Source organism: Synchiropus splendidus, chromosome 19 (genome assembly GCF_027744825.2).
Source record: "Synchiropus splendidus isolate RoL2022-P1 chromosome 19, RoL_Sspl_1.0, whole genome shotgun sequence".
In the NCBI taxonomy this organism is placed as follows: Eukaryota; Metazoa; Chordata; class Actinopteri; order Syngnathiformes; family Callionymidae; genus Synchiropus; species Synchiropus splendidus.
Window position 1 is genome coordinate 14,715,055 of NC_071352.1, and position 19,212 is coordinate 14,734,266.

The 19,212-nt window shown below is 44.9% G+C and overlaps 1 protein-coding gene and 1 long non-coding RNA gene across 2 annotated transcripts in view; both read left to right on the plus strand.

The window, feature by feature from the left end:
* LOC128751633 (uncharacterized) overlaps positions 1–19,212 on the plus strand; it is a 42,946-nt gene that overhangs the window by 12,401 nt on the left and 11,333 nt on the right. The gene's annotated exons all lie outside the window — the stretch shown is intronic.
* foxd7 (forkhead box D7) lies at positions 10,281–11,498 on the plus strand. The gene has a single exon (XM_053852807.1). The coding sequence runs from the start codon at positions 10,520–10,522 to the stop codon at positions 11,399–11,401; it is 882 nt and encodes a 293-aa protein (XP_053708782.1). The 5' UTR covers positions 10,281–10,519; the 3' UTR covers positions 11,402–11,498.

Sequence of the window (19,212 nt, forward strand, 5' to 3'; positions counted from 1 at the left end):
TCGCGCAGCACATGAAAACCACTTTGCAGCATTGGTCTCCATTGAGCCTTGTTTCCAGAAGATCTGATTCTGTTTTATAGTTGCTGAGGCATTGAACAAAAAGTGTGTTGAGTCCTTGTGAAGTGTTGGGCCAAGTTGAAGGACTTTCCTCAGAAGCCACAACCCCATCCTGTCATGGTCTTCAGTCTGTTTTTCGGTTCTCACGCTCAGAGCTGAGACTGGAAAGTGGTATAAAAACAGAAGCAAAGCTCAGAGTCTATTTTTCTTTCTGCTATCTTGAACTCTTCAAGTAAACAGACCCTTTGAAAAGATGGAGAAGGCATGTTCCCTCTCTGCGTCATGGTGATGAGGGTCTAGTCGGGAGACTTTGATAAGCTTTCAGAACCGTCTGGCTCTGTTGGTGGGACTGCGGTGGAGAACGTGGAGCCGGCTCCTCTTGGCTGGACACTTGAAGGGGTGTTAGTAATAAGTGGCTCTTCTCGTGGTCACGCGTGGGAGGGAGGTCACGGTCCCACCCACCCTATTGAGAGCACGGGCTGATGGAGAAAATAACAGGGTGAAGTGGCCCGGGGCGTAGAACGCAGTGCCACCCTCTAATCACTCCCTCCCTTAAAGACCAACCACTTCAGTGCTTGCTGCTATACATTTGGATCCTCTCAGTTGCTGCCGCCCCACTGACACACGAAGATTCGTTTGTTGCCCCCTGGTGGAATCTTGTGGCAGCAGGTGTATGCTTCCACAAGTGCACCTCGATAAGCCGGTGAAATGATGTGTCATGAGCATCTTGAACTCCACTCAGGTGACAGGAGAATGCATCGGCGTCGTCGCACACACGACCCTTCAGCCCTCAACAAAGTTCCTGTTGAAATGCTGAAGGGGACTGCCACTTTAAACAGACCTGAATGAAAGGGACTTGGATTCATGCAATAGTTTTGATTGACAGGTGACATGTAGCCACTTCAGACAAATGTGGTCTATTTGAACTTGGTGTCTGTGTAACCGACCTCATAAAGTTGAGGCTCCAATCGACTTTTTACCCATGTTCAGTTCCACTACAGTGTGTAAAGAAAGCAGATCCCATTGAGCAGGAGCAGCGTGCAGAGGATTGTGTTCCGTGTGATGCTGAAGCCAGACAGAGCTGGAGGCCCACAGCTCCATTAATCTTTTGGAATCTGACTTTGCTGCGGTTTGTATTGGCTGCATGTTTAGGGACAAGGAAAAGTTTTGCTTGAACACCGCTGTAGCTCCCACCGATTTCTAGTCTTTGTTCTGACCAAAAGCTGTGACCTGTTATCAGCTCATCCTCTTCAGATGTATTCATCTCTGACCTTCATTGTCAAGACAGCTGTTGAAATGACCAGAAGCAGGCCTCAAAATAATTTGCATGTCAACGTGAAAACAGCACGTTACGGTTAGACTTGCTCATATCCAGCCAGAGTCAAGTTCGACAAGCATTCTCTGTAGCATGGGGTAAGATTTATGGGTGCCAGGGGTGCAGTGCTCGGACTCAATGCCTCCATTGTTCTGTGAACACGTGGGTAAATGGGGTAAAAGGCTGGATTAAAAGAGTAAATCCAACACATGGTCACTTCAGAACACTAAAAAAATACCTCCCTTCTTTTGAAGCTTGTCGTCTACAGTAAGCCCCAAAGACCCCGGCGTCCACTGATCTAAGACTTGCTCTGCAATGAACAGGGCTTGATGGAGAAAATGCTTGGTGGCAGAGTTTTCGTCTGGGTGTCGAAGACTTTGACTTTGGTTCAGCAAAAGCGACAGGGATAGGCTTGCTTCCATCTGGGCTGACAGTGAGAGAAGATGTGGTCCCCTCCACCACATGTCTGTGCACTCCTCTATGAGTTCATTGTCAAACGTCTTGCAGTCAATCTCAGTGTTTCTTCTGCATGAGTGAGGTCACAATTCATTTTTGGACTTGACCACATGCGGCCCCAGCTCAGCCCACTCCTTGGCCGCGCTATAAAAGTAAACACTAAAGCTATATGGAAACGCTCATTCCGTTTTTCATTTCGGGTGTTTTATTCTTAGAATTTATCGTGCTGACTTTACCGTGTTTGTAATTTAAATAAACTTGTCGACTTTAAGTAGACAAAGTTGGAGGAATCTTTCTCATAAGTTTAGTTTCCAGACATGAAGATGAAACTTCAAACCAAAAGCAATTAAGCGGATGTCATTCTTTAGAAAAGATCCAAACACATTTGACAGGTGGATGGTTTTCAACATGGGAGACTGGAAAGTGTGGACTGGAGTTCTTCTTGGATCATGAGTGCCTTGGGGTGAAAACAATAAACATGGGGTTTTCTTGGCAAAGCTGAGCAGCTCTGCTTCCACCTTAGACGCTTGTATTTCCCATCCTGACATGGCTTGCTCCGTCGCCGCTGCAGACAGTTGCAAATGTCCCTGCATAAACAACCTTGAGTGGTTATAGGAGCAGGTCAGAACTTGTTTGCTCTTTGTTACAGTTATTTGCTGAGATTAGAGTGACAGAATGTTGGGCGGATCACCTTTGGTTTCAGCGCCAGGCGAGTTAGTGAGAATTGTCGTCACCTGAATTCTCACGGCTTTGTGCTGACATGAGGCGATATGTCGAGGTTTGTCTGACCTGGATGTCTAATCATTTTTGGAGAGTCCTTTACTGGACCAGCGATTAAAAACTCCCTGGTCGTCTCTGTAATCATCTTTGTGGTTAGTCGAATAAAACCCTGATTCATGCAACACTTAGACACTGACACTTAGAGAACTGTTACCCAATCACTTCCCTGATCAGATGGAGCTTCCTACCTTTGTCTGTAATCTCCAGCTGGCTTGACTTGCCTGGGTGACCCCGACCGACCCTCAGTGGTTCTTGTCTCCCTCGTACAAGAGGGAGATAAATGCTGCAGATTATTATCAGGCACCAAAAGCCCAGTGACCTTCTTAAGTGAACTAAGGGCTCGGCTTGACTCAAACTCTGATGCCTCTCTCTACAGCAGGCCGGGCCAAGCCGCGGCTCCCGAGCCACATGCAGGTCTTTCCCTGGTTTCATGCGGATCTTCACCAATTGAGCTGCCAAACTGGCGGGGATTTTGGTCAAGTTGCTATTGAGATGGTCGTTTATACAGGAAATGAAAGAAAAAAGTAAAAGCTATTCTGGCGAAATGGCAAAATATTGTTCAAATATTTTGACCTGCGTTTACCTTTGAAACATAAACAATAAAGTTCGCCACACACTGAACGTGCTCCAAGCTGGGGCCGATGCCGATGTCGCCATCCTGAGACTTTGACAATTGACATGACTTGGTTCCACGTTTGACTTTGTCGTTCCCTTAACAAAAGGTATGGCATGTGTTTCACCTCTGACTCATTGTTGATGTTGGTGAAGTCCGTTGAATTCAGTGGAGTGAAGAGGAGACGCTCCAGTCTGCAGTGTCGCTCACACACACAGACCTGGGCCACGTTATTGGTGGCCTGAGCCACGTCCAAAAATAGAGAAGTCACATAAACGGCACATTTCTATCTACGCCGCTTGATATTTCCAGGAGGATTCCGGTAAAATGGAGGAATCGTGACGATCTGTTCAGGTGAAGCCTCACAGCCTGACATGTTTGTAGCATGTGGCTCTGTTCAGCACCACAGTAAAACAATGGTGGCTCTGAGCCTCCGACTGGTTGGCCAGCCCTGGTCTAAAGAGATGATTTCTGTCCCACACAATCCTATAAGAAGCATGACTCGCTTGCTTCTCAGGGTCCCCACTGCGGTCAGTTTTGCCCAGGATTCTTTCTTCTCTCTGGATTTCTTCTCATGTGGCACTTGTCACATTCCCAACTCAACTCTCTGCCTTTCTTTTTTTTCCCTATACGTGCAGAAGCCAGATCGGGTCGCTCTTTGTTTGCACTGACTGGTGGACGTTTTCACGAGGAGTTGTTCCTAACAAAGTTTGAAAGTTCATGCATGTGAACGTAAACTGAGCATTGCGAGGCTACAAAACAGTTTAGGAGCTTTATTACATTATAGAACGTGTCTTGAAACGTTCTGTGCATCAAAAACAATTTGAATGATCCGTGTCCTGGTTTGAGCAGAAACAATCCATGTTTCAGATGGTCACATCCAGACCTGTTTGGAACATTAGCAGAGGGAAGAAAGGCTTCATCAAGTGTCTGAGCTGTTCCCCGCGTGTGCAGCCGCCGCCGCTGCTGTCAGAGGCTGTCAAGCATATGATTACGAGGTGGCAGCTGAGTCTGAGCTGACCAGAGGACCAGGTGGGTTTGACGATAGAATTCCAGTGTCGGAATGTCGCTGTCAGCGTCGCACTTGCCCGCCGGGGATCACCCCTGAAATGTGTTAACGTCACAGCTGAAGCTGTCAGGAACTGCGTGTGTGTTTGTGTGTGTCGAATTTGGCGCCAGCTTACACACTTCCTGTTGTAGCACTGGCATGTGTCGGCTTTGTTTTGGCACTTCTGCCATTCAGGGTCAAACACCTTTGAGCATTTAAACCCAGAATGTTGAGATGAAGCTGTGCTTCATTGTCTGAATTATTGTGGTTTATTTCCTAGATATCTTTGAGCATTTGTTTTATTTAAATGTAATGTGAAGCCAGTAGCTCCCATGTAGCTCAGTTAAAATAAATTGTTTTAACAAACTTTAATTGATAAATCAGCATATCTAAGTGTATGTTTTGACAAACAGTGATCTGAAGGTGTAGAAAGCTAATGAGAATATTAAAATATATGTTGAATATAAATGGTGACAAAGTTTTTAAGTGGTGTTTGGGGACCAGACAAACTCAAGTTAGTGACCACAGTGCTGTCAATGTAAAAGTGACACATAAAGTTCCTCATTGAACGAGTCGGTGGTTCAGCCTGTGAAGGGGCCCTCGTCCTGTAGAGAAGCCAGACTTTCAGCAGCTCGACCTCTAAATACACACCAGCCCAGCCAGGGGTCGTGACCCTGGTGTGTTCAGGAACCAGTTGCTGCATGGGACCTCTCAGCTCCGGGGGTCAGAACATATGACGCCAACACATGCTTTAGATGTCACGAAATTATTTACTGTGGTCTGTTTTGGTCGCTGCATATGTCAAGGGCCCCAAATATTTAAAGAGTGAAAGTGAGAAAGAATTTAAAATCCTCAGAGGGACATGAACTCACCACTCAATCACTGGAATTATGACTCGTGTGATCCATCTTAATATCGGATGATGGATGTAATCTGAATGAAAAACATGATGTGAAAACAAGGATGTAGAAGCATTAGTGTTAGATGTAATTTATTAGAAATGATCTCATGCTGTGAGGCCAAGGCAGCAAGGATGTGAGGAAGCCTGTTGTGGTTGGTGGACCTCAGTGATAGATTTGGGGCAGCATTGTATTCTCTCCTGGTTGTTATGTTGTCCAAAGTTCTAAATCCACCATAAAACATACAGAGTAATTGTAAACATGAAGCTGTTAGTATAAAGTAATACAAAGGTCTATTGACTCTGTCATTTTTAGCGTGTTTATTTGCCAGCTGAACAGGCTGCAGCACGTTGTCAGTGAGGATTCCAGTGAAGAAGGGGCTGAATCACACTGAGACATCGTTTGTTTTCTGATTGACTGTTATCTTCAACCGCTGCAGAGTCGCTGCATCCTCTGGTTCCTCCCCGCGGTGCAGTATCTGCTCCCCCAGTCCAGACCCCCAACAACAAATTCCTTCCTGATTGTAGCTCAGGGCTGCACACCCAAGACCCACCGCTGCAGCTTCGAGTCAGAACAACCGCTGGAATGTGACTCTGTCCAGGTACCTGAGAGTCATTCCTCAGAGGTCAACAGGTCACTCGTGCGGGCTGTCTGACCCAAATACTTTGGTTCATGTTCAGGTGGGATGAATGCTGTGCTGAAGAGGACATGAGAATCATGTTGCTCACCACTGGAGACAACTGGCTTTATCTTATCTTCTTGCTGTTGTGGGGGTCCCATGCATTCCTTTCTCTTTCCATTTGAGCCAGATTGAAATCTCCTCCCAGTGAGGTCGCCCACAACATCTCACTAAGGAGGGCTGCAGGAGGATCTACTCCGAGCTCCCTCCAGAACTTTCTTTTCTAGAGAGGAGAACCTCAGAGGAGAGCTTAGATCTGGACTGTCTCACTGCTTCTCCACCAAGACATTCAATTCCTAATAAGAGGTGGTCATAATGATCTGGCTGGTCATTTTATAGGGTAAACTTGAATGCAGAACACTATTCCCTGGCAGTAGGACATAGTGGGGAATTGAACGAGTCTCTCAATAAGAAGGGAAGAGCGTTCAGAAGGTGAGCTTCTTCTCTGTTAGTCTGGTCAATCGAGGCGAGTTTTGGTTCAGAGTTTGCTGGTACTGGTCAAGAAAGCGGAGGCTGAAAGTGATAAGCATTTGTGGCACCAGGGCGTCACCTAGTGGCTACATAAGGGAACCGGAGCTTCCATAACGTAGCAGTCCCAAATTCTGCCGCCAGATGTCGACAGATTCATCGTCACTTCGCCTGTGCTGCGTGCTCGAGTGCGTGCGGGTTTTATAAATAGATTGACTCGCCACAGAGAAGAAAGCAGTTCTTCTGCGAGGCCGGAAAGTGTCGAGCGAGTGACCGCTGCTTGTAAAGTTTGTCGGTTTGGTGCGTGCGTGTCTGAAGTTTGGGTCAACATGGTCTGATTTTGTTTTATGATTCATAATACCATCGATTTCACGTTCTATTATTGTGTCCAGCTCTCTGCCAAAACTCTAAGGGAATCAAGATGGGACCGGGGTGTGTTTGGTGTGTTTGGTGTGTGTGTGCGGCGTGCGATGTGAAAACAACTCTGTGCTCCCTTTGAAGAGTTTCATCTCCCCTCAATGAAAAACACCTTGGATTTCTTAAAATCCAGTCAAAGACCTCAGCGTTCGCTCAAATAACAAAACATTAGACTGTTCGAGTCGCCCCGGCTTCATCCCGCTGGTTTCCATGACCTGGATGTGGGTGCATTTATCCACTGTGATCCCCTCAGATCCCTCAGGCCTGTAGAGTTCCTGCCAAATGATGTTATTATATGTCCTCGGTGGCTGCTTGCTCAGCCATCCCCCACACAATAACAAATAAAATTCTTACAACAGTGGCTTTTGTTGTACTTGATTGTTAAAGTGTGTGTGACTTTAATTTGAGTGGTTCCATATTGGGATTTTTGGACAACATTTAGCAAGCTAAACATGAGAGAGCGGGTCCCGCGGGTGCACCGAGACCCTGGCACAAGTTTGGAAGCACGGGCCGTAAATATAATTTACACTCCAGTCACTGCTGAAGTCTGCTTTGGATCACACTACGGGCCGCCATATGTTCTGGCCGCGTAAACCTTAATCAACACGACAAAACAGCTAATTTTCTCACACTTGTGCTCATGACCTCTCAACGCCAAAACACAGATCAAAACACGACATACTTACGGACACAAACTTGTTTTGTCCAGTTCTCAACACTTAACATAGCCGTACAAAACGCCAACAAAATCCACATTCACACACAACACGTATCAATCACTGAAGCCACTGCACTTACGCACCAAAATACACACGCCAGAACACACACTGAAACCAGACCTCTCCATCACTTTCACCATGCTCTCTACTGATACCTACAGCTGTTTTTGAGGTCTTTATTCCCTTGATGTTTCCAATTGTTTTAACTCACTCTTAATTACATGTAGTAGAGTGTATTTTATTGGAGTTGTAAAGTACTGAAACAATAACTTTTACCTTGAACATGCTCTCTACTGACACCTACTGGAGCCCTTCACGAGGCGTGTCTTTATTCCGCTAATCTTTCCTACTATTTCAACTCATTGTTTTCAAATATATGTATTTTTTACATGACTTATAATGTATTCATTTTGTGATGATAAATTTGTTTTATAATTCTGAAATTTTCTGATTGTGTTGAAATTGTCGTGAGGTCGATTTTAACTGGTAGTGTGCGACGTTAATTTCGCACCCATGTGCATGTGTAAGAAAGGAAAATGAAGACTTCTTCTGGCCGTCTTGTGCTCGTCGTAGCATGCTCGCGCGGGAAGCCCATTTTTCTGAGACCTTCTTGCATGTGGACGCTAATAAAAGCAGCCGCTGCGGACTCGCGGCTGTTGCCTTCGCCTCATTGAAAGGCCTGTTTCCAATCTGAAGACATGCGTGATGAATTTCGGGAAATCATCTGCAGCTTTACTGGTCCCCGGTACAGCCCACCCAGCCTGGACCCGGTCCCCCTGTGCCCCGGGGTATCAATACGATTAGAGGCAGGAAATGTGGGAATCCCCAACAAAGGCTTCCATCATTAAACACAAACAACCAGAGGCCTCGCAACAATACCGAGCGCGCCCTCGTCTCCTGACTCCCCTTTCATGTCGGAACTAGTGAAAATCTATTACTTTCATCCCAAATATCGCCGGCCTGCTTTCTGCTGCCCATTATAGAAGAGGATAATCTCACCGTGTTATGATGGACTTTGATAAAAAGGCAGAGGGTGTTGAGTTTCTGGCCTCGCAAATCTCAGACTCCAGTGCCTGAAATATTATTTCTGCTCCAGTTCACACATGGTGACGTTTATTCGAAGCCGAGGTGAGCTCCTGTAAATCTGGGATCGTCCTCATGTGTTTCACATTAGTATATGATAAAATGGCAAATTATTATTTTCACAGTTGCTTCAAAAGATGAAAGGCAAAAGATCTGAACATTGACCTTGAGGAACTCCAGATATTAGTGATGTTTATATCAGTGAAAATGTGCAGAGTCTTATGGGAAAATGTATCTATATTTATTAATATATTCAGGAGCTAGTCATATGCATTTAATGTGTTTCATTTGAACATGAAACTAGATTATTTTATGAAGGGGATATTGGAAGGAGAAAAACAATTCTCATAATATCTAGTTTTTTTTTTTAATCAAGATTATTCAAGTATTAATGATGAATATTTATTGACACCAGTCACCATAAATACCATGCACTTATGTTCCTGATGACTTTCCTGAGGTTGAGCCTAAAAACGCTGGTGAATCTTGAAGCATAACCAGTTTTCACTAAAACCTTGTCATCTGTTAAAGAATCAAACCCACAGGGCACCTGTTTCCAATCTCTTTACACAATTTGAAACTTGACTGTTTTGTGGAAACAATCCTTCTTCAGTCTTATATACAGAAGTACATTGTTCTCTTGTGTTTTCCAGCTTTACTGTCACACAAATAATCAAAATGAACAAACGCTCCATCAGTCAGCTAAGTGATCATCCAGCTGTTTCCACCAGTTAGTCACGCTTGTCGTGGCTACTTGCTCAGTTCACTTCAAACTGTCTTTACTTCTCTATTTTACTTCTTATTTTCATCCTCTTTTTTGGTGCTTTCTTTGTAGAAATTGCTTCCTATTGGGGAGTTGAGAGTTAGAAACTTGAGCTTTAATTCGGATTTTGACATCGGACATTTGGCGCGATGATCTACAGCCACTTTAATATTGAATGTGAGCAGTTTTGAATGGGTCTCAACCTGAGCCCTGTGGAGCACCAGGCACCGTTGAGCCCATTAAAGAGTTTGATTTAACTCAGCTAGAGACGGGTTTAAGTGTCACATGGGTTAGGATTTTCAAAATCTTGAGACTTTTTTTTATCTGTCAGAGACCCGACATATGGAGCTAAAACAGCTGCGGTTCATCATTATGGCCGTGTTGTGCACCAACTGTCCCATCAACACACACGACCGACTCTCCCCAAAAACATGAAGACCGATTTTGTTTTACATTTGCTATTGTTGCCCCCGATTTCATAGTCAATTATCTGACTCTTAACACACCACAGAGATAAGGATTCTCTTTTAGGAAAGGTCCGATTATTTTCGTGTGTGTGGCCTCTTTTGACCGGAAGGTCTCGCAGTATAGCAACTTGTCCATCTATCTTCGTCTTTTCTTCAAGTTTAGCCTAAACTTCACACAGTGGTGTGCCTTCACTAACTCACACTGAAGTCTGGCTTGTTAGACTCAGTGTTTCGTGCCTCTTTATCTCACCATCCTAATATATACATTTCCTTCCACACAAGTCAGTCCCGTTTGAAAGATTTGATATCAATCAAATCCATATTGTCGATTTTTGCAAGAGCAGCTGGATTCCATCTTCACGCGGGACACTTCATTGAAAATACGCAGCTCAAGGTTGAAGAGAACTTTAAGCTTTTTTTAATTCGTCCTGCGTTTCAAACACGGTGCGCATGACAGTCCTCTTCTCTGGTGATGCGCTGGTGATGGGAGAACGTTCACGGGCCTGTTTGGTACCTTCGCGCACTTCTCATTGGTCAGAAGTTTTTCCTCTGCGTGACATCACACTGAGCACCCGGACCCGAACGAGCCAGATGATTCCAGATGTTGGACACCTCGGGACCGACCGAAGACCGACTCGCAGCGTGATGGGAGGACAGAGTCGCGCGAGCGAGAGGAGAGGAGGATTTGTGTGAAGACGCGCGCGCGACAGGAACCAGATCTGCCACCTGCGCGTCGGAGCCGTTGGTTTTGGACTATGACATTAAGTTCGGGGATCATGGAAGATGTGATCGATGTCGTCGGTGAAGGCGTGAAAGAGAACGCGGAGGAGCCTCGTTTGTCGGAGTGCCCCAAAGAGCCGTGCAGCCCCGCGCCCAAGACCAAAGGTCCCGCCTCGGTGAAGCCGCCGTACTCCTACATCGCTCTGATCACCATGGCGATCCTGCAGAGCCCCAAAAAGCGGCTGACCCTGAGCGAGATCTGCGACTTCATCAGCCACCGCTTCGTCTATTACCGGGAGAAGTTCCCCGCCTGGCAGAACTCCATCCGACACAATCTGTCCCTGAACGACTGCTTCGTCAAGATGCCGCGCGAGCCCGGGAACCCCGGCAAGGGCAACTACTGGACCCTGGACCCCAACTCGTCGGACATGTTCGAGAACGGGAGCTTCTTGCGCCGCAGGAAGAGATTCAAGCGGCAGCACTTTCGCTTCGACAAGGAGCAGAGCTTGGAGCGCAGCGGATTATTCCCTCACTCCGCGTACGGACTCGGGGCCGCGGCTCTGCAGCTGCCCGGACTGGAGGTGTACCCCTACATCCACCACGCTGCCTCTCCGTGCTCCCCGGCCTCCATCCCACCTGTCAGCAGCATCCTGCCGGCTCTTTCCAGCTTCTTCTCGCGGAGCTCCATGACGGCCAAGGCCTTGCTGCAGTCCTCGCCCGGGATCGACGCTTTCTCCGCGGCACACTGCGGCTTCTCCCCGCCGCTGAGCTCCGGCGCTGCCTTCGCGTCCTCGCCGCTTTTCCACCCGGCGGTTTCCCCTCAGTTCCTCTCGCTACAACAGGAATATCACAAAGCACAGACTCAGCGTGGAGCTGTGGACCTGGTCAAACACATCCACTCGGTCGGTCACGAGTGAGCAGCCGTGCTCGTGGACGGTCGCTGCTCCCAGGTAACAAACGGGTGTCGACAAACAAGTGCCGGGGTCAAAACAAGACCGTCGTCTTTTTCGAAAATAATTTAAGTGACGTATTTCCGACACTATTTTTTCATGGAAATAAATAAATTGTCTATTTAATCTGAGTTCGGTTGTATTTTTTTAAGCTACGAATTTACGAGTATTTGACCGGCTAAGTTGACGAATAAAATTAATAACTTGGTTTTAAATCGACAGCTTTTAAAGTAAAATAAACGCATCATGAACGGGATATTTAAAATGACGCAAACCTTTTTTTTTTTTAAATATCATGACTCAAGAATTTATCTTCAACACCACCAAAACTCGACAAAAATTCCGACAGTCACAACACAACTAAACAATCGAGGAAGATTAATAAAATAAGCGTTGAAACAACCTGGGATAAATCTGAACGAGCTGCTAACGTGACGTCGCACGAGTCAAGCTCGATTCAACGGGTGGAAAACTATAGGGTGTAACGGAGTTTAATTCCGAGGTGGGACCATGCACAGGTGCAACACTTGTTGAACCTACAATTATCTACACCACGGAGGAAAGAAGTTTGAAGAGCCAACACAATATGACCATTGACTTTTCCCGTTCCTTCTTTTTAAACCAAATTATTTTTGCTTGTTCTTTATCGTTTTTCATTTAAACGCGAATTTAATGTTTATTTGAATGAAGTTGCCCACGTGTCCTGTGAGTTTAATTCTATATTTTCGTTTGTCATCACGAATGCATCTCTGCTTTACACAAATCCAAATCAACCTGTTGCTTTATTTTTACTCAATTAATTAATAAACGTTTTTTTTTTTGCTCAGATTTTCATATTTTCATTCATATTATTGTCACTGCAATCAAAACTCCATGCCTAAATGTGTATTGTGCTATTAACTAGATTTTAATGAACATATTTTGCAAGAATTGCGATGCAAAGTCCGTCATATTTATTAGCCGTCACTGTTTATAATTCTGGATTCATTTGGGTACAGAAAAGTCAAAGTCTCTTTTTTCACATGATAAACTGAAAAACATCAAGCCAGTAGATAAAAGTTGAGCTGCATTTGTGAATACTAAATAAATATAAGTCTTATATTTATTTGGTATCAACAAATGTTATTAGACGGTCACCTCACTTGTGGATATGAGCATATGTCATGCATATTTTAATACCTGATCATATGGCATGTCCCTACAAAATAGTCATCGCGTCATCAGTTTGCTTGTTTTATCCACTGTATCAATGTTAGTTGAATTGTTTTGGACCACCAGCTGCTAACGTTCCTTCTTTATTCACCCGCCGTTTTTTAGGGGGAAAAAACAAGCTGAAAGGTTTTTCCCTGCTGAACCCCCAAAAGCAAATAAATAGCTGCTGGACATGTGAGATGATATCATAATCAGATTGACTCTCCCCCATCTTGCCTTGACACAGCCCCCCACTGAGGATGACAGTAGTCGAATAACTCTACTGAGCGTTTACTTGACTCAGCGACAGATGGGTGCTGAAGATGTGGGTCCACGCTAATGGACGGTACCACCAGAGAGGAGCCTGAAGGAAACAAAAATCAGTTTCATCTTGACAGCAAGTGAAGTTCTGGAGAACAAAGCAATGAGAATGTTATCTGGGGGAAACTGTTTGCTATCAGCGATCACACATCTGGTATCTAAACAGCTGCAGCTTGTTGAGCTTTGAAGCTGGAGATATTGTAGACGTCTTCTCTTTCGGGCTCTTTGAAAGAAGCTTCTTCACAAATTATCGCTCAACATTTGTGACATTCAGTTTCTTCTGTTCTTGCTTGTAATGAGCAAAAAGCAAAACAATGAATGACGGGTAAACAACAGTGCCAGAACTCACGTACGGGTCAATTTAAGGGTTGAATGAGTGAAAATGATCATAATAACTAAGCTTACCACTCGCTATGGAAGACATTTAAAATTGTTTTTATTGAACTTTCACCTTTAAAAGTGACATTTTGACCTCTGGTCGGTGCTCGGATTAATCCTGCTGGAGAGCTATTCAGAGGGGAACAATTTACCAACAGTCATTGTATTATTGTAAAAATAACTCATTTCTGCTAATTATGGATTGAGATACGAATATTTAAGCAATGTATTATGATGTCACAGAATCTACACTATCCATCAAATATAATATAACTACGTGTGGCTTCAGAACCGCAGGTCACCGATACCAGGCGTAGCGTTTTACCCAGATGATGATTTACCAAGATATGAGTTGAAAATAACTCCAAATATTTGCTATTTGACTGGAAATGGTGAGTGATCATCTATATTTTATAGTTTTTAACAGCTCTAAATGTTCCACTTTCTGTGCCTTCCGTGTGGCTGATAGTCTTCACACGAACAATTCACCTTTCACTGTTCCACTGAGACAAAAGAAGGCTAGTAAAAAGACAGCAGAAGAAGTCGGACTGTCTGGACTCAGGTGTGTAAGATGGTAAATCATACACTGTATTAGTCACATTTATTATTTTCACTGTGTTTTGTCATGTAAAATCATCAAAACATATTTTTTTTTATAATACTAATGTTTCAATATTTCAATGGAGTTTCATGTTTATTTTAAACAGTAGTAGAAATGAATCATAAATATTGAGCTAAAAGTTAAATATTTTAAAGATCATTTTACAAGTGAATACTTGCGTTTTAATGCACAAAGGTTGCTTTGATAGACACCATTTCAAAGGGAGCTTTTACAAGGAAACCTGTGCTGTAGATGCTGACTGCGTGAGTTCTGTGTATGAATGAGGTCACAAATGCTGCTATCAAGTATTTCAAGTGATAAAAAATATCTATTTCGATTTAACCGAAACCAAACCAGTGTTGACATGTAGCTGTCTGCGAGACCTTCACCTCCACGTCTCATTTCAGCCGACTTATCTGTTGGAAACGGTCGCCGTGATTGACTGGCAGCTGGGGAGGGGGTCATGGTTGTTTTAGCGCGAGCAGGAACCGTAGGCTGTGGGCGGTGCACCTGATCAAATAAGCACGTTGCACACACCAGCTTTTGTGTGCGTGTGCATCATAGTGTGTGTGTCCATCAGGTTTCCATCCCGGCGAACTTGCCAGCACACGGCTCAGAACCTTTTTATTTTCCTTCCTCCTCTCTGCCTCATTTACTCTGACATGGTTTATTATATCTCTGTTGCTCTTACAAGTGAAACTTTGGTTTAATTATACGCTGCATTATTTTTCTCAAACCCAAACCAAACTTTCTTTCCTTTCTCCTGAGGAAAATGATTACAGCATACAGCTGGAGCCAAAATGAGTCTATTGTTGATCGATTATTATTTCATTTCATCTTTTCTAAACCTTTTCTAAGCATCTTCTAACACACAGATTTGTTGGACCTCTACACTCACAGTTTTAAAATTCACCTGTAACATCCTTATTGGATTGGAACCAAGACTGAGATTTTGTGCTGAAGGTACTGAGCCTGAGTACCTCCAAAAATACTGGGAGGTTAGTCGTCGTGTTGCATGTTGACGGACACAATACTTTCTCTTTTATATTGTCATATTTTTAAAGGGAATTTATAGTCAAACTTTTCAAATTATATCGCAATAAAAGGCATTTAAAGTTTTTTTTTTTTTTTTTAAGTAAAGTTTGCTTTCTGCCAGGGTTTTTTGAAAAACGGAACGCAGCCGACCAAGAAACAGCTTGACAGAGAAACAAGGAAGCAGAGGGGGTATTGACATGTACTGAATTGGTGACAGAAACAACAATAGTTTTTCAGCCGTTATCTCCCGGTCCATCTCTTCAAATGTCCAGTCACAATGCACAACTTGTGTTACACGAGCAGCAAATGCAAATGTTTCTTTCTGGATTTTTCTGTTAAAAGTCCATAACAGTGGAGCGTGACTCAATATCGTTTGGTGAGACGTCATTCTCAAGGCGTCTGAAGAAGCAATGACACATTAGAAATCGGAGCGTCATGTGAATGAAGGTTAGTTAGATCCACTGAAATCTGCCAGAGGCTTCCCAGCATGCACCACTGGACGAGGGGAAAGAGGGTTGCCTGGCCTGTTTGAGTTGGCGTAGGTGGGAAACCCTTGAAGAACGAGAGTGCCTGAGTCAGTTTCCCCACAAACGTGACGCCCAACATGTGAGTAAGGATAGGACAGAGATGATCCGCCGAGTCACATGCTGGCAGGTCGGGATCCGGGCGGCTGTGTTGAGGTTTGCTTCTCTTTGGTAGAGCGATGTCAACGTGCCACATGCGCCATGTTTGAAAACACTAGCCTCGAGCAAGTGTCACTTGTGCATCAGGTCACAGCAATCTTTACTGGTGAGTCCTGAAGTCTGAATATCTGAGAGAGTGATGATCATGATAATCACAACCAGCTCCACCCTCTGTTTGTTGCTGTCCATGACGAACGTATTCATGATCATCAAACTACTATTTATTTGTAATCACTGCCTTCTATTAAAAGTGTTTTCCATGACTTAATTCACTGAGAAAAAATGTGCAACGTTACCAAACTTAGCGATGACATCATGTTCTCTCAGGCTGGAGGCCCTTCAGTTGTTGGACATGAAGCCGCTTGTGAGCGCAGGAATGGCTGAGTGAAGGTGTGCGGCTTACTGTTGGGTCCTGGAGGCGATAAATAACCATTTATAACTCTGACTCTGCTGAACGCAGAGCGTGTTTTCTCTCCCACCACTTCCACAGGCCTCTCTTGGCTTGTAGGTTGGAACCCCGCTGCCCAGATTTGGGGAGTTATTCAATTATATATCTCCCACCCGCCCCTCTGCCTCTCTCAGCGCGGTGCCAAATCCAGTAAAAAGCTGCACCGGTGCAGCCCTCCGCAGTCTCGTGCCCAACAATTTATTACGGCCAGGGTGGTGAAGCAGGAGGGATTTTGGATAAGGGGAGCCCCCTTTGGGCTTGTGTGCCAGCAGATGACAGTGACATATAGCAGCAAAGCCACCCAGGAGTAGATGATCTCACACCTCAGCCACGCGCTCGCTGGAAGCTGGAGAGACCTGCAGCTGTGAGGAGTGGGCACAGTAAAATCCGGACGAGAAGAGACGGAGACAGGGAAGCAGAGAGGAGCAGAAGGAATGTCTATCACTCCTCTGCCAATGAAATAATTTCCAAATAACCCCAAAAATGTTAAACCCTTAAATTGTGGTCTGGAGGGAAGACTTTAGAAAATCCACAGTTCCATTCAAGGTTTTACTTCCAGATGAATCCTCATCTTTAGTTAACATCTTCATTGCAGAATACACGTCTGTGTTTTTCTGGCTTTGTCCCGCTCCAGTTCCAGCCCTCCTGGCGTCCCCGTCGACCCAGTCTGGAGCACTCAGTCCCGTCACTGGCATCAGCAGGTAGAGAGAGAGAGAGATCAAACAGCCATGTTGTCCTGTTGACCTCGCCGGCCCATGAACCACTGAAACAAGTCAGACGCTTGTCAACACCTGCTTTGTTCAAGACTATACAGCAAGGCACCTTGGAGGGAAATGTATATTAATTCCTAAGCAAACACTGGCAGGTGCCCTTCTTTGTGGAGGTCTGAGGCTGTGGTTCTTCAGCAGGAGACAGCTTTTGACCCTGATTCCAAGATGAGTCTTTTTTGTTCCTGTATGAAGAATATTTATAACTAATGATACGTAGACACGAGGCGGTCTGATCTGTGTGGGTCGCTGTTTGCTCCAATATGAACCCAAATGTAGTGCTATAAGCAACAGAGATGAGGGGAATGGATGGCATGGGATTGGTAACATTATCACTAACTGATCCATTTACTGTCCTGTGGTGGATGAGTCTATTTCACGAGTGAAGGGACTGAGAGCACTTACGTGGTGTGGTTCCAAGTATGTGTTGCCGCTAGGAATCTCAGGGTTCTGTTCTCATCCACACAGATGGTCTCGAACCCTGGATAACGCTTGGAGGTTAGAGTAAGATGAAATGTTCTTCATGTAAATGCTCTTTCATGGAGCCTCTTATTGGAAAGACTGGATTTAGGAGTCCAGGATTCTAGTTTAAGAGTCATGACAACTGCTATTTTGTTCCAAAGCTTCTTGACTTAGCTGGAAAAAATACTAGTTTTATTGCAGTAAGCAATAAAAGTGTGTGTCTCTATGATAATAGACTTATTGGTCTGTACTCAAGAGTGAGAGATCAACCTTCAGGTCTTCAACTGTTGCAGTACATTGTAAGACTAATCTGACGGGGGTGGCAAGCCTGCTATACTGACTTTCTCGCCTCTCGGGATCCAGAGTAATGGCATATGAGGGGGAAGTGTTTCCGACCTGGGGTTGCCATAGCAAGTCGTTCAACCTTCACCTGTCCACATCATCCTCTAGCCACACCTTCATGTTCATCATGAACCTCACTGGTTGTCCTCCTCTTCTTCATCTCCAACATTCTGGGTCCAGCACTGTCCTCTCTAACATTGTCTCCGCATGTTGCTCTGAGCGACAACCTCACCATCTTCATCTCTTACTCCTCACACTCTGCTCTCTTTCTTGTCTCCCACATGAGGAGTGGAACATGTTGGGGAAATGTCTTCAGGAATTTTAATAACCATATGAATCATCTTTGATCTACGAGGACGACTTACTTTTGACACGACGCAGGGCAGTTGGACGGCCCTCCATCACTTTCTCCATCTGCTCTGCGTCTCCCATCCGTCACCTTTGGTTTGCTTCGCTCACCAACGACATTGGTGGCATTATACCACTTGGATATGGATTTTAAAAAGCGGGGTGTGGAATGAGAAAAACATGGAGCGGCTCAGTGGAAGCAGATTAGGTGGGTTTGCCAAACCTCACGCTTTGTACGAATAAAAAAGACCCTGTTTTATCATTAATGCTGTGATTTAAGGACCAACCACATGGTGGGAGAGAGTCAGAAAATCCCACCCTCCAAGACAAAGGGAATGAAAATTCCAGGCGGTGGATTGTCACCTCATACAAGTCGTTCTCTTCCTGGCTTCAGTGTCACTGGTCACCGATTCTGGGTGTCTGATGGAGTCTGAAGCCAAACTCGCAGGCTTGTGAACATCCTGCAGCAGGAACATAAATCTGGGCTTTTGTCTAATGGGTGTTGTGCCACTCCAGAGTTGCGAGTGCGCTGAGCTTTCCGAAGGTCTCCCACTCTGTTTTTCAGCACTGGTCCACCACCCAAACCGTCTGCCAACGCGCCGTTCATCCCGTGTCGTCTCTGTTGGTGGTCTCGGCTCTAAGCTAGCCTATATTTTCCTCTCAATTCTCTCTCTCTCGCTCTCTTTTATAGCAAACACAAAATTGTTCCTAATTCGCTGCTGCTAGAGGGGGGTAATTTGCGGCTTTTGGCTGAGTGTCGCAAGCCCCAAATTTGAAAAAGCTGCTGAGTTTGAAGGCAGAGAGGGAAGGGAAGGAGAGAATCGGAGCGGCTGAAATCAATCATTTAAATACACCAGAAGGAAAACAGAAAAACAAGATAAGCCCCGCAAAAGCAGAAGAGAAAACAAGACAAAATCAACTGTTGCGTAATATAAACGGCACCGGGCCATTACAACGGCTCGCTCTGTTTTTGCTTTTACATTTGAAGTTAATTTTTGTTTAGGTTTATGGCAAAAAGCAGATTATCTGGACCAAAATAAATCCTTTGTTTCAACAGACTTGCTGCCCCGAGATGTAAACACTGATTAGCGTTAGACCTTCTTTAGATGTTCTGGAAGGACCGTTACCTTTATACCACACCTGCAGGGACCAGTGTTTGGCCCATTATTCCAGTCGTCCACCAAGGAGGGTGCTCGATCATC

Excerpts from the sequence above, each read along its gene's own strand:
- foxd7 (XM_053852807.1), top strand. The coding sequence starts at position 10,520 with ATGACATTAAGTTCGGGGATCATGGAAGATGTGATCGATGTCGTCGGT.